At 42.0% G+C, this 14,271-nt stretch overlaps 2 protein-coding genes across 2 annotated transcripts; one reads left to right on the top strand and one right to left on the bottom strand.

Moving 5' to 3' along the window:
* Window positions 1-257: 257 nt before the first annotated feature.
* On the bottom strand, window positions 258-4,576 carry tmem238a (transmembrane protein 238a). Its single transcript, XM_058405243.1, has 2 exons — window positions 4,426-4,576; window positions 258-1,194 (listed from the first exon to the last, which is right to left on the bottom strand). The coding sequence occupies exon 2, from the start codon at window positions 1,177-1,179 to the stop codon at window positions 862-864; it is 318 nt and encodes a 105-aa protein (XP_058261226.1). The 5' UTR covers window positions 1,180-1,194; window positions 4,426-4,576; the 3' UTR covers window positions 258-861.
* Window positions 4,577-5,043: 467 nt separating this feature from the next.
* ccdc106b (coiled-coil domain containing 106b) lies at window positions 5,044-13,428 on the top strand. Its single transcript, XM_058405242.1, has 7 exons — window positions 5,044-5,282; window positions 5,617-5,676; window positions 7,347-7,445; window positions 9,477-9,668; window positions 9,775-9,927; window positions 10,016-10,222; window positions 12,038-13,428. The coding sequence occupies exons 2-7, from the start codon at window positions 5,640-5,642 to the stop codon at window positions 12,352-12,354; spliced, it is 1,005 nt and encodes a 334-aa protein (XP_058261225.1). The 5' UTR covers window positions 5,044-5,282; window positions 5,617-5,639; the 3' UTR covers window positions 12,355-13,428.
* Window positions 13,429-14,271: the final 843 nt, after the last annotated feature.

The raw sequence follows: 14,271 nt of genomic DNA, 5'->3' as shown, positions 1-14,271 counted from the left end.
GGTTTATGTATATGGAAGAGGACAGACAGCACTTTCCTCAGAAACAAATGTTAAACTGCAGCATGTGAAGCAGCTCAGAATTCTTCACGTGTTTCCGATGAATCATGTATTAACATTTACCTACCCCACCTGGTAGCTGTAATAAGACATGGGACAACTGACCAGAGGAAGGAAGCTGACCAAATGAATTCACAAAGCAACCTAAAGAATTATCAAGCAAAGGAACTAAACTAAAGAAAACAATAGACAAATGTATCTAAGCAAACGATTTATACACTTTATTATCCTTAATTTCAATATTGTACTTATATACATAGATTTCTTCTTTTTTTTTCAGCCAGGTTTGAGCAGTGTCCTGAAAGAAATAAAGGAGTTGTTTCTAAAATCTCCTCTCAGGCACTGAAGTAGAACTCTATGATAGGTCTAGAAAGACTTTCAAACTTTATATTATTACAAAATGAAAAGTTAAAGACAAGAACTAGCAATGTAAACAGCCACAAGAAGAAACTGAAATGCAAACCGAGGGGAAAAAATGACACTAGTCTAATAACACAAATGGAACAGAATTAAAAGTAACGCAACATAATGCTTCTGTCAATACTGCTGTTAAATACAGGTACACCTGAATATTCTCATGTTCATGTAACAGATGAATGATGTACAGTTCTTGAACCACTTGGTTGTGCTAAGTTGCATAATCACAGCTTTCAGACTCCTCATGGAACCTGCAAGTGATGAAATGTTGGAGTGAAAGAAACAAACAGCCATGAGCAACACTGTTTCTGCTAAAGATAAAGGCTTACAAATGTATAATAGCACTATGTAGCTAAATTACGTGCAGAGAATTTCTGCCGCTCTGCTTCACGGCCCCTGATGGGCACGATGTGTGCGCATTTTCCGGCTGAGGGTGCGCGCGATGCGGTCCACTGCATTGCCGATGTGGCCCATCTCCTTGCTCACAGCCAGGCCTTCGATGTTGCCGCTGTACCACATCACCCAGCCGCCTAGGGACATCAGCACCAGGAGAACTCCTGTGTACACCAACAAATCACCGAAGTCTCTGCCTTTCACCTCCAGAGGAACGAATACTCCCGCCAGCAGCACCAGCACTCCCACCAGGTCAAAAATGACCGCAAATGCCAGCGCCACCTTGCAGTGCGCCAGGCCGGTGCAGGCCATACTGACTCGTCAAGTCTATCGAGCAGAAAACAGGAGTGAAAAACACATCATCCTCTCACTGAGAAAGAAAACACAAAGGACTGAACTGTCTGTGAAAAGCAGCAGAAATGAAATGACTGTATAAAAGAAACATAATAATAAACTGCACAAGCAGTTTTGTTCTCTCATTAGTTAGTTTTTGAAAAATGGTATCAAATGTATAATTTAGTATGATAACGTATATATTCACAATATCCAAAACATATAAGACATCTTTGATGTGTTTTTCTTGAATGTCTTGTTCACTGATCACTAAAGCTTGCATTTAATGACTAGAGAGGGTTGCCAAATATACCAAAAAAGTACAGTCACTTTGTCAGTCCCTACACTAGCTTAATATAAAAGTGTCTCTTGATGATTTCAGCTGAGATACACTATTTTTCCAAAAGTTTTGGGACATCTTTAAACTTTAATGATATTCCATTCTCAATCCGTAGGGTTTAATATAGAGTTGTCCCACCCTTTGCAGCTATAACAGCTTCAACTCTTCTGGGAAGGCTTTCCACAAGGTTTAGGAGTGTTTCCTCTAGAAGCACATTTGTCAGGCACTGATGTTGGACGAGAAGGTCTGGCTCTCAGTCTCCACTCTAATTCATCCCAAAGGTGTTGAGGTCAGGACTCTGTGCAGGACAGTCAAGTTCCTCCACACCAAACTCATGTCTTTATGGACCTTGCTTTGGTCACTGGTGTGCAGTCATGTTGGAACAGGAAGGGGTCATCCCCAAACTGTTCCCAGAAAGAGCATGAAATTGTCCAAAATGTCTTGGTATGAAGCTGAAGCATTAAGAGTTCCTTTCACTGGAACTAAGGGGCCGAGTCCAACCCCTGAAAAACAACCCCACACCATAACCCCCGCCACCAAACTTCACACTTGGCACAATGCAGTCAGGCAAGTACCGACTGCCAAAACCAGGCTCGTCCATCCACTGAGCTCCTGAGAGCGACCCATTCTTTCACAGATGTTTATAGAAGCAGTCTGCATGCCTAGGTGCTTGATTATATACACCTGTAGCCATGGAAGTGATTGGAACACCTGAATTCAATGATTTGTAGGGGTGTCCCAAAACTTTTGACAATATAGTTTACATATGAGCCAGTTTACACTTGTACTTAGTGCTGACTTCTTGTGGTAAAGACAGAAATTCTGCACTGCAACAGTCAGTATTTGTGAACCTACACAATGGCAGTGTACCTGATAAAATGGTTAATGTCTGCAAGTGGGTGCACCATATAAACTGGTGTATTTTAATTTAAAATTGAGAACATGGTGCACAATTTTGTGTAGGATATTATTAAAATTAATACTGTGCTTAATATTTAACACTCCAGGACACGGTAGGACACGAAACCAAGATAAATCATTTCCGAACTTTTGCCACGTTTCATGTGAAACAGTAACCAACAAAATACAAATGAAAAACAAAAAGAAAAACTTTAAGAGAGGAAAAAACCTGGTTGCACATCTGGGAGTTGGTGTAAGTCTACTGTAAGTTGGAGTCTACTGATCCAGATTAGCAGTTGTGAGGTGATCTCCTGTACACAGCCCTCTTTAAGCGGGTTTTTGCTTTGATTCCAAATCACCATTCTTCTTCTTTTGAAGCCAATCCTTTATTCACTTGGTTTTATGCTTTGGGGCATTGCTAATAAAATTTTTCTTTATCCTTGTATGTCAAAAACAGAACAGTATTTGTCCATCCACAAATCCCTCTGACCCAGTCCAAACTGAAGAGAAGCAGACGCTGCCACCACCGTGCTTCACCGTGGGTATGGTGTTCGTTGGGTCAGAAACGGTCTGTTTTTCAAAATTCTTCTGATGCCTGGTTCGGTTGACTTAGATTGGCTAGTTCAGTCAATTTGTGCCATGAGTCCCCTGGGATAGGCTCAAGGTGAGTTTAGGAAAAGCAATATAGGTTGCTTAGTTGGGCTTTAATTTTTTACCTAGGTGAATGGGTTTCTATCTAGCAACCGTGCCCCATGTACCCAGACATGTAAAGAATACGAGAGGTCACATATAGGGAGTGACCAGTACTTCCCAGTTATTCCTGCAGCTCCTTTAATGTTCTTGTAGGCCTCACAGATAACATTTTGTCTTAATAGGTTTTGGAAGGACGTCTTGCTCTCGGTAACGTCGCTGTGACGTACCACTTTCTCCCTTTGTGGACTATGGCTTCAGCAGTCAATATAGCACTTTTAACAAGGGACATTGTCTCTTTACAGAAGTAGAGAAACGTTAAAAAAATTATAAAGTTTAAAAAGTTACTCCCTTAGTTGATCCCTAATGAGAAGGCTGAGGTGACGGTGGTGAGGAAAAGCTCCCTGGGATGATATGAGGAAGAAACCTTGAGAGGAACCAGGCTCAAAAAGGGAACCTCATCCTCATTTGGGTGACACTGGACACTGAGTAATGTCCTTTATGTCACATATACAGTAGAGCTTCACGGCGATGTGATGTGAGGTCACGTTTTTCTTCATCACAGAACACATCTCCTGAGCCACAAATAGCTACACAGACGACTCACGAATCAGGAACATGCAGGTTTGTGGAAACCATAGACGAAAATAAAGACTCTCACCTGGCTGAAAGGAATAATATCTTTTTTTAAATGTGCAGTGCCAGTTTTTTCACCTCAATAAGAGGGTTTTCTGACAAACCAAAAGCCCAATAAGGTCAGTAAGGACAGGTGTATGATACCTGCTCATGAACAGGGGTTTGACTATGATTGGTGTATTCTGAGCACAGCTACATGCCACAATATACACGCTTCTCAAGCAACCACGTTAGTTTCCCCACTTTAAAGCTTGGATTTTTATTGGGTGTCGTATTACATTAAAGGTGTGGAAAGATCTGACATGTTTAATCCTGACTCCGTTTTTTTTTTTACACAATAAAAATAAATAAATAAGTAAGGATGAGGCTCAGCTCGAACACACCTACTGTAGTGGAACAGAACAGACCTTAGCTTTAAAATGATCTGAATCTGGGGTGATATTGAGTGACTGGTTCTTATATTACTAATACTATTAATAATAACTAGATTAACATAAAGAACATGAACAAAACATAATTCCAAAATGTGGTGTTTAGGGCTTGGACTCCACAGCATGAAGAAGCCTGGTTAGTCAACACTCTGGTTAGTGAGAGTTAAAGTAAGTTACAACCTTTTTTTTAAAATAAATAAATAAATAAACAAATAAATGAAAACTTACCTCTTCGAAACTTTAGTGAAATGTTTTAAACACGTTCTTCATCGACGTTTATTTTTTCCCACGCAGGTTTATCGAGGCGCTGGATCTATTCAGTTCGCCAGGGATGACGTCACTTCCGGATTTACCTTCGTTTTGAACTCACCTGGAATCCCAGGTAGTACAGCTTGGGTGGGTCTGTACAGGACTGTGTTCAGCGTAATAATGTTTACAAATATACAAATATGCACGCGCACACACACACACGAGCGCGTGCATATAGGTCCATGCATTAAAAAATAAATGTTTTTTTACTCGGGTCTAGGTTTAGACTGAACTTTAAATGGACGTGAGGATGTGAAAAGTATAAAATTGCATATTATAGCACAATTTTGGGAAAATAAACTTAGTTTTATTATCGTGTATTTAACGATATCCTTAGACTGTACAGTATAACACGTTTCTAAGGGCAAAATGATGCATTATGTGCTTTATTTAAAAAAAATAATAATAATAATTGAACAGAAGTCATTTATAACCTAATGAAATCGCGCTGATTTCTAGACATGTTTTATTTCAGATGATTAATGGAATAATAAACAATATGGAAAAAAAAAAACACAGCCGAGTCACTAGTGCGCATGACCGGAAGTCTCTACATGTGAGGGGCGGTGCTTTTCTTCTTTGATTGTTGACTTGAAAGAAGTTAAATATTGCAACAATTCACGAGCCAAAAAAATCATAACAACACAAAGAGATTGGAAAAAAGGAGTAAATATCTCAGATTGTTTGTTATCCACGCAAAACAAACAACAACAACAAAATCCTGGATTTATTCAACGCCGCTTGCGTTTATACTTGCAAACAAAGTTGAAAACATCGTGAGTAAACATTAAAAACTGTTTTTTTCCCCCGAATATATATTTATATATGCATATTTTTTGTTTGTCAGATGATGTAAGTGTAGAGAAACACGTTTAATGTGTAACCTCTGGCTTTAATAGGATCCTGGGATGTTAATGAAGAGAGCACGTGCGCTCCTCCAACCAGCCAGCTTGTTTATTTATTTTTTATTTGCAACTAGTTAATTTGTCGCATAACCTGGTTAGGTTTACATTTAGTTGTCGGTTAAAACGGTAGATAAACGAATAAGTCTATTGAGATCCTATTATGATGATAACCTGACCTGATTTAGACGTGTGTGTGTGTTTTAAGAGGATCCATGTCGTACTGCAATAATGACTGAACCACAGAGAAGTGCGAGGAACTCAACAGGTAACTGTTACTACAGTATTGCGTCACGGTATGGTCATTTCCGGTTTTTAAACAGCATTGTGTACACTATATAGCCAAAAGTTTGTGCATCCCTGACCCATGTGTGGTTCTTCCCCAAACTGTTGCTGCAAAGTTTGAAGCATCGGACTTTCCTTCACTTGACGCTAAGAGATTCAAACCCTGTTCCAGCATGGTGATGTCCTCTACACAAAACCCAGAGCTCCATGAAGACATGGTGTAGAGGTTAAGGTTGGAGTGGAGGAACTGGAGTGTCCTGCACAGAGCTGAACTGGAACACCTACTGAACACCAGAACCTCCTCACTCTTCCAACATCAGTGTCTGATCTCACTAATGCTCTTGTAGCTGAATGATCACTAATCCCCTCAGCAACAGGTGGATACATAAAGTTAAAACTTGTGCAAATGACCAGTCATCATCCCAGGTCTGAGGTCTCTACTGTTTAGGACCAATGCTCACAGTCAGCTGAAATACTGTAGTGTACATCACATGTTGATCTGTGTGGACAGCCTATGACCAGGAGACAGCTGTGGAGAGAGCCACTTGGGGACTATTAACACCGTCACGGATCTGCAGTTACATCTGTCAGCTTGACAGCAAGGAATTAGTGTCTATAATGATCTCAGAAACTACACTGACCTAATAGTTCCTCATGGACCCTTGGTTGCTGTTGTAGAAAGGACGTTATTTATTTACATTTGCATTATTTACTGCCACCCATATGAGGATGGGTTCCCTTCTGAGCCTGGTTCCTCTAAAGGTTTCTTCCTCATATCATCACAGGGAGTTTTTCCTCACCACCATCACCGCAGACTTGCTCATTAGGGATAAAATAGTTTAATTTAAGTTTAATTTAATAACCCCCGCCCCCTTTCTCTGTTTCTCTACTTTTGTGAAGCTGCTTTGAGACGATGTTCATTGTAAAAGGCACTATACAAATAAATAAATTAAATTGAATATGTGCTGCCATCCCCATTATTTCTGAAACAAGGACTATGGAATGGAAATTTACAACAGGACATAAAAGGACATTTACAATTAAACATTACCCAGTATTATGTACTACATAACCAAAAGTATGTGGCCATCTCATATTCACACTCTAATGTGGTTCTTCTCAAACCTGTTGCCACAAATGTTGAAGTATGGAATTGTCTAGAATGACTTTGTGTGCTGTAATTTCCCAAAAACTAAGAGACTGGAACCCTGTTCCAGCAAGACGATGCCCCTGCACAAAAAGCACAGAGCTCCATGAAGACATGGTGTAGAGGTTAAGGTTGGAGTGGAAGATCTGGAGTGTCCTGCACTGAGTCCTGACTCTGACCTCAACCCCACTAAACACCTTTGGGATGAACTGGAACACCGACTGAACCCCAGACCTCCTCACTCTTACAACATCAGTGTCTGATCACACCAATGCTCTTGTAGCTGAAGGATCACTAATCCCCACAGACACACTCCAACATCTAGTGGAAAGCCTTCACAGAAGAGTGGAGGTTATTATCACAGCATAGAGGTGTCCTCTAACATTTGGCTATATGGTGTACAACCATATACTCTAAACTTCCTGATCTCTCTGTTAGGAACAAAAGGAAAGCTTACTGCTACTTCGATGATGTAATGTTCTCACGCTGGTTTACTTTCTTGACAGATTTGAAAAATGAGGATGGATATGAAATCTCTATTCCCTTTGAAGACACTAATGCAGACCAGTCTGGTTTCTACAACCAGAATGACCACATGTTTGACGGTAAAGTTATTGTTTAGACATATGCATAAAAACGTGGTTAGCTATCTGTGATGCTGCCACCACCATGCTTCACTGATTCTTCCATTATTGCACAGAATTTATTAAACAGTCCCTCAGTCTGTAACAAGGGGGAGGCCTTGCCTTTCAGTGCTGCTCTCACTGGTGTGGCCAGTCCCTCTAAGTGACTGAAAGTCGACTTCCTAATAAACATATCCAGCTGAAGATAAGGCAGATATACTTGTAATTAGAACAGGCTAAGAAAGCTGAATCTGCATATTTCACACTGATCTGTGCTTCATCATTCACCCTGTTGTGCTCCTGGAGCTCTGCAGGTAAGCATGAGTCCAGTTTTGTGTGCTCCAACACACCTACTGACCCTGTAGAAGGTAACTCCAGGTGTGAGATTTGCGAATTTCACTGATTTAAGTAATATACACTGATCAGGCATAACATGCTGAGCACTGATAGGTGAAGTGTATAACACTGATGATCTCGTCATGGCACCTGTTAGTGGGTGGGATATACAGTCATACCCCGCCCTACGTCGTTAATTGGTTCCAAGAGACGCCGCAAGTCGGAAACGCCCCTCTAAAGTGCTGTATATGAGCCCTATAATGACACTGACGCAGTAGATGATGAAGTACTTACAACCTGCCCAAATATACCTATAATCCCCTAAAATTGTTATAATTAATATTATTTGCCATTTTTCATTGTTACTATGCGATGGAGGGACCGACGTAAGGTTGTGTAAAGGATGAGCGACGTAGTCTGAATCAATGTAAATCGGGGAACTACTGTATTAGGCAGCAAGTGAACATTTTGTCCTCAAAGTTGATGTTAGAAGCAGGAAAAATGGACAAGGGTAAGGATTTGAGTGAGTTTGACGAGGGCCAAATTGTGATGACCACTGGATCAGAGCATCTCCAAAACTGCAGCTCTTGTGGGGTGTTCCCGGTCTGCAGTGGTCAGTATCTATCAAAAGTGGTCCAAGGAAGGAACAGTGGTGAACCGGTGACAGGGTCATGGACGGTCAAGGCTCATTGATGCACGTGGGGAGAGAAGGCTGGCCCGTGTGATCCGATCGAAACAGACGAGCTACTGTTGATCAAACTGCTGAAGAAGTTAATGCTGGTTCTGATAGAAAGGGGTCAGAATACACAGTGCAGGACGGGTCAGGGCTGTTTTATCAGCAAAAGGGGGAGCAGCACAGTATAAGGCATGTGGTCATAATGTTATGCCTGGTCAGTGTATTGTGCCATAGACCCTTGTGTGCAAGATGGAAAGAAGATTATTGATTATTATAGATTGTTAACAAGCACCAGGATGATACAGCAATGATTACCTTTCAGTTTTTTTGCATCACTGCACTGTTTTGTAGAGAATAGCAAGCCGCAGGAGTGAGTCCTTAAACCCAGGAATAAGTTTGCATTTTAGCTTTTACGGTTCCATCATCTTGAAGTCAAAGGGTTTTTGATTAAATGCCTGAAATGAGTTCTGTGTTTAACACAAGCTTAAGATATTTTCATGTTTTATTCTTTAAACATGAAAATTATTCTTTTTTTTCTGTTTAGACTTTTTAAGCAGACGGAGTCCGAAGTTGTCAGGGACGTTAATCATCATCAAGCCAAAGAGGGGAAACCCATTTACTGCAGCTTTGTTGTGTTTATACTCACATTCTCTCACAAACTCCAACATCAAGATTCATTTAGTCCACAACAAGAGCACAGTGGCTCCTTATCAGGAAACATGGCTGAGCCGTCAGAAGCTCAGTGAGAGAGGGCATGTGACTGTGTGGTGTAGTTTAGTTGGTAACAGAGTTGATTTTCTGCAGTAATCTTCTTGGCTTTTTGTTGAGGGAAACATGCTGATGATCACATCAGGGTTCATCTACAAAAATCCGTCGTCCCTACAGCGTGCTGTCGATTATGTATAAAATGATATATTGACTTGAATTATTTGTAATTTTGTACTATGTATTTTAAAGACTCTAGTGCTAACCTGAAGCTCTTTCTTTTACTTTTCGAACAGAAACCGTATCAGGACCGACCCCTCCCTGCAACCCATACCTGCTGATTTCTAACCTTCGTGCCCAGCTGCAGATCTCTCTGGAAAAGAACTCGTGGCTACAGAAACGGATAGAGGACCTGGAAGAGGAAAGGGACTTCCTGCGCTGCCAGCTTGACCGCTTCATCTTCACCACCAAGAGTCAGGAGAGGAACGGTGAGGACCAGAGAGAGATGGCAGGAGAGTCAGTGTGTTAGATATGTTTATGAACTGCTGAGCTTGCTCATAATATATTTAAGTATATAATATATATAATATTTAGTTTCAGAGCTTCAGCCTGAGGTTTCCCAACAACCCATATCCCAGAAAACCGTCCTGCGCAGGGCTGCGACACCGTCTACACGGCCCATGATGACCCGCTCTGGACAAGTGCGCAGCCAGACCCTGAAGAGAAAAAAGAAAAACAGCGTCCAAGGTTAGTTTCTGAATCGATGTTTTGCAAAAGATAGAAATTTGTTGGGTTTTTTTCCCCACTCAGTGGATGGTGCTTTTTTATTTTTAAGATGATGAAGAGGAGGAAGTGATAGAGGAAGAAGAGTACATAGAGGAGGATGGCTACCTTGAAGAGGAGGAGGTTGTTTCCAACGATGACGACTCGGACAGCAAAAGCTGCAGGAGAAGCCGGTCTAAAAGCAGGTCAAGCGCCGGGCCGACCAGAGTGAAAAGAACCCGGGTGTTCCGCATAGCACGTGGAATGGAGAGACAAAGAGGTGAGGAGGATTGAAGAAGCTTTTATTGTCATTTCAACCACATACAGCTGACGCAGTACAACAATGTTTCTCCAGGACCTGGTGCTACAAAAACATACAACATAGAGATCAAACACAAAAAACAACACAGAGCTAGGACAGAAGTTTGTCCAAGCCACATAAAGTGCACAGTGTGCAGCTAGGAGCAAAGAGAAGAGCAAAAACAAGTACAAAAAAACAGGACACTTAGCACTGAAAAAATATGTGCAATGAATTGAATAAAATGAAATGAGGTACTAATAACATATGTGACTGGAACATATATATAGTGGCCTGACAACACGTATTGTGCAAAAATACAGTAGCAGCGTTTGAGGTAGTGCAAGCAGAGATAAAGATAAATATAAACATAGCAGCGGGTGAAATATTAACAAGGGTTGAGGTAGTGCAATAAGTAATGAATAATATAAGTCTGTTCACACAGGTGAGAGAGAGAGAGAGTGTGTGTGTGTGTGTGTGTGTGTGTGTGTGTGTGCGCAAACACATGCATTAATGTTCATCTAAAGTGAGTGCAAGTGAGGCAGGATGTACAAGAAGAGTGCTAGGGAAGGAGGGGTATAGAGGTTGGTAGGGAGGGAGAGATGGGTAAAAGTGGTAGATATGGAGAGAGGGGTTAGGGATGAATAGGAAGAGAGGGTAAGGAGGGGGTATAAAAGGAGAGAGGGGTCGGGACAGACGGGAGAGAGGGGTAGAGAGGGAGAGAAGGGTTGGGTCAGACAGAGAGAGAGAGGGGTAGGGACGGAGAGGAAAGGGGGTAAGGAGGGGCAAAAAAGGAGAGAGGAGTAGGGAGGGAGAGAGTAAGAGGTGTGGAGGGGGAGAGGGGTTGGCAGGGAAGGAGGGGTAAAAAGGGAAAGACGAGTAGGGAAGTAGGAAAGGAGGAGTATAGAGGGTGGTTGGGAGGGAGAGAGGGCTACAGAGGGGCAGAGATAGAGAAAGGGGTTAGGGATGAAGAGAGAGAGAGAGGTATGTAGGGAGAGGGAGTGGGGCAGGGAGGGAAAGGTGGATAAGGAGGGGTAGGGTGGGGTGGAGGGAGAGAGGGGTAGGGTGGGGTGGAGGGAGAGAGGGGTAGGGTGGGGTGGAGAGAGAGAGAGGTAGGGTGGGGTGGAGAGAGAGGGGTAGGGTGGGGTGGAGAGAGAGAGGGGTAGGGTGGGGTGGAGAGAGAGAGGGGTAGGGTGGGGTGGAGAGAGAGAGAGTTTGAATTTAGACTCAGATGTGATCCCAGCACTAGTTCCAAAACATCACATGATCAAAAAAACTGACCGATTCTGACTGGTAATTTAATGCATGTGGCTGAAACCTACACACCTGATATTATGGGGGCGGGGTCAGGTGATAAAAGATCATGAGGTGTGTATGAGAATTACTTTTAAACATGAGTTTGAATGTGATTGTGTTGGGAATGAACCAGTCCCATGCCTCATTATGAAAGTGTAGTAAGTGTTTGTTCTCGTGTTTATTTATCTTTTCACTTTCATTTGATTGCTTGCTTTATAACATCAGACGACTGACACAGTGTCTCACTACACATCATTCACTTACACTATGCACTGCGTACTCTAGCGTCGTGTATGAATTTTAAAGGGTCTTCTCAAATGGAACGCTAACTAACGTCACTAACAGGAAGTAGAGCAGGAAGTAGTCTCCCATAGTCATTCACATTTTTCCAAACCCTGCAGTTTTAACAGAAAGTGTAAACTTTTACATCACAATTATATTGAGATGATGATGATGATGATGATGATGATGATGATGATGATGATATCTGGTCTTTTCCAGTGAAAGACCCTGCTGGAGTTCTCTTCCGCTATAAGAAGATCCTGGTGACATACCAGAAGCTGAAGAGCATGTCCAGAGCCTTCCAGGTCCACGGAGTCGACCGCAACACGGTAGCGTCCACCACTCCCATCGCCGAGCTGCTCCTGGTTGCTCCGGAGAAAATGGAAGAAGTCGGAGAGTTCGACTCCTCCAAGGAGAAGCTTCTGGACTACGCCCGGCGCTGTTACAAGGCCCTCGATGAGAGCGCTCACGCCAAGGTCCAGGCCTTAAAGAAGAACAACCTCCTACTGCCCATCTCCTACAGATTCAGGAACTGATACACTACATATAAACTGCTGACTAACAAGAAGGTTCCTGATTAAATTCTGCAGCATCAAGGCAAAGAACTGGTGCTGGGTTTATTATTTTTTTCTACCTCAGCTATTGGTTATCATTTAGACTGACGAACATTCCAGTAGCGTTGCTGGGGTTGTAATAAAGGTCACTGATTTTCACTCTTGGTTTTTTAGGTTCACTCTTGAGTTTGAGTGTGAAGATGAGCTCGGGGTTAACATTATGAAGCTCAGATATCCGAGTAAGAGGAGAACGGAAAAGTGCGTAGGAAGCAAAAAAGACACAAAGGGATGAAACCTCTCGGGTGCCGTCCATCACCTTCTGAAGAAAACCACTGTATTTACAGACTGTATATTTTTGTACTTGTTTGTTGTTGTTATTATTTGGGCCGGTTATCTTCATCACTCCTCCTCGGTGTTCCCCTGTCGGTTCTCTTCATTAGCACTATAACATAGTGTCCGAAATTCCAAATGCTTCTGATTTACGATTATAAGAAAGAGATGCGATGCTCTTGTCCTAAGTTTGAAGGCATATCGAGGACGACGTGATGAGATTTATTTGACGAAGCAGTCGTGTGGAGCACGTGAGGATGTTCTCTCATCAGATCAGGTGGTCAGAAGTATTTTCTTTATTACTGTAACACTCCTTCAGTAGTCATGTACAATCTTCCTGTAAATAGCAGATTATCTCGAGCTGAGACCAAAGATCATGTTGTGTGTTTATCCTCTGGATGGAGCTCACGCTGTCTGATCACTAGAACTAACTCTTCACTCTCTCTCTCTCTCTCTCTCTCTCTCTCTCTCTCTCTCTCTCTCTCTCTCTCTCTCTGCCTGCCTGCCTTCTGATATTCCTGAGGTCTTAATACACTGTAATAATCCTGACTCACTGATGTCCTGATCTATTTAAAGTCTCTGTAAAGGACAAATGTTTTGGTTCTGTGATCCTTTTGTTTTTCCAGTTGCGTATCTTTTTGTCATTCAGAGCGAATCATCTTTGTTGTTTGTCTTTATTTTTCTGTCCTATTTCTCTAGAGGAGAATAAACCGTACGTTCATTTAAGATTTCTCGGGGAATAATAACACTTTTGTTATTGGCTGCATTCACACAAATACCAGGAAGTAATCTGTACGCCTTCCTGTTAGGGATAGCTAAAAATCAGTTCTCTCTACACCAAAATGATTTATTTGTGCATAAAAATCAGCAGAGTTTATCTGCATCATATAATACAAGATGGCGGAGAAGCAGTTTGTGCACAGAGTCACTTCGTATTTGCATAAAGTTCAACTTTTCTCAGCATTGCTGGTGTGGACACGCCCACATCTGGTCACATCTGGTTCTGGCTGTATGTGTGAACATTGCATTATTCTTTAAAGATAGGACGGGTATAGAGGGTGGTAGAGAGCAGGGGCGTCGACAGGGCTAATTTTAATCCAAATATTGCCCCCGGAGTGTAGAGGAGGTAAGTAAATGTTGATGGTTTTAGTTGAGCACTGTTGCCGTTTACTGTACGTACGGTACTATGCGCACCTCCTAAAGAGATGCAGCTTGAGGTGCAGGTAATCAGCTACAAACCTGATTTCTGAACACTTTATATCAGATCCAGTGAGACAGCTGTTGTCTGTGGAGCAGGTTTTTCTGTACGGAATCGAGCTGAACATCAGTGATCAAACGGAGGAGGGTGTAGGAGCAGGGGTCATTAACTGGAGTCACACTTATTTAAACAGTGATTGTGAATCAGTTGATAAATGTATAAAATAACCTACATGTAGTTTTATAAACTCCAAAAAAATCTCCAGCATTCATAGAAATGAGTTGAAGGCAACTGACTGGAACAGAGACTGAATACAGAGACGTCCATTCAGAGAGGAGAGAGATTTAATCATTTCAACAAACACACACACA

The sequence above is a fragment of the Hemibagrus wyckioides genome, linkage group LG12 (assembly GCF_019097595.1).
Source record: "Hemibagrus wyckioides isolate EC202008001 linkage group LG12, SWU_Hwy_1.0, whole genome shotgun sequence".
Classification (NCBI taxonomy): Eukaryota; Metazoa; Chordata; class Actinopteri; order Siluriformes; family Bagridae; genus Hemibagrus; species Hemibagrus wyckioides.
The sequence above is the reverse complement of the archived record's forward strand: the minus strand, read 5'-3'. Positions and strand labels throughout refer to the sequence as shown.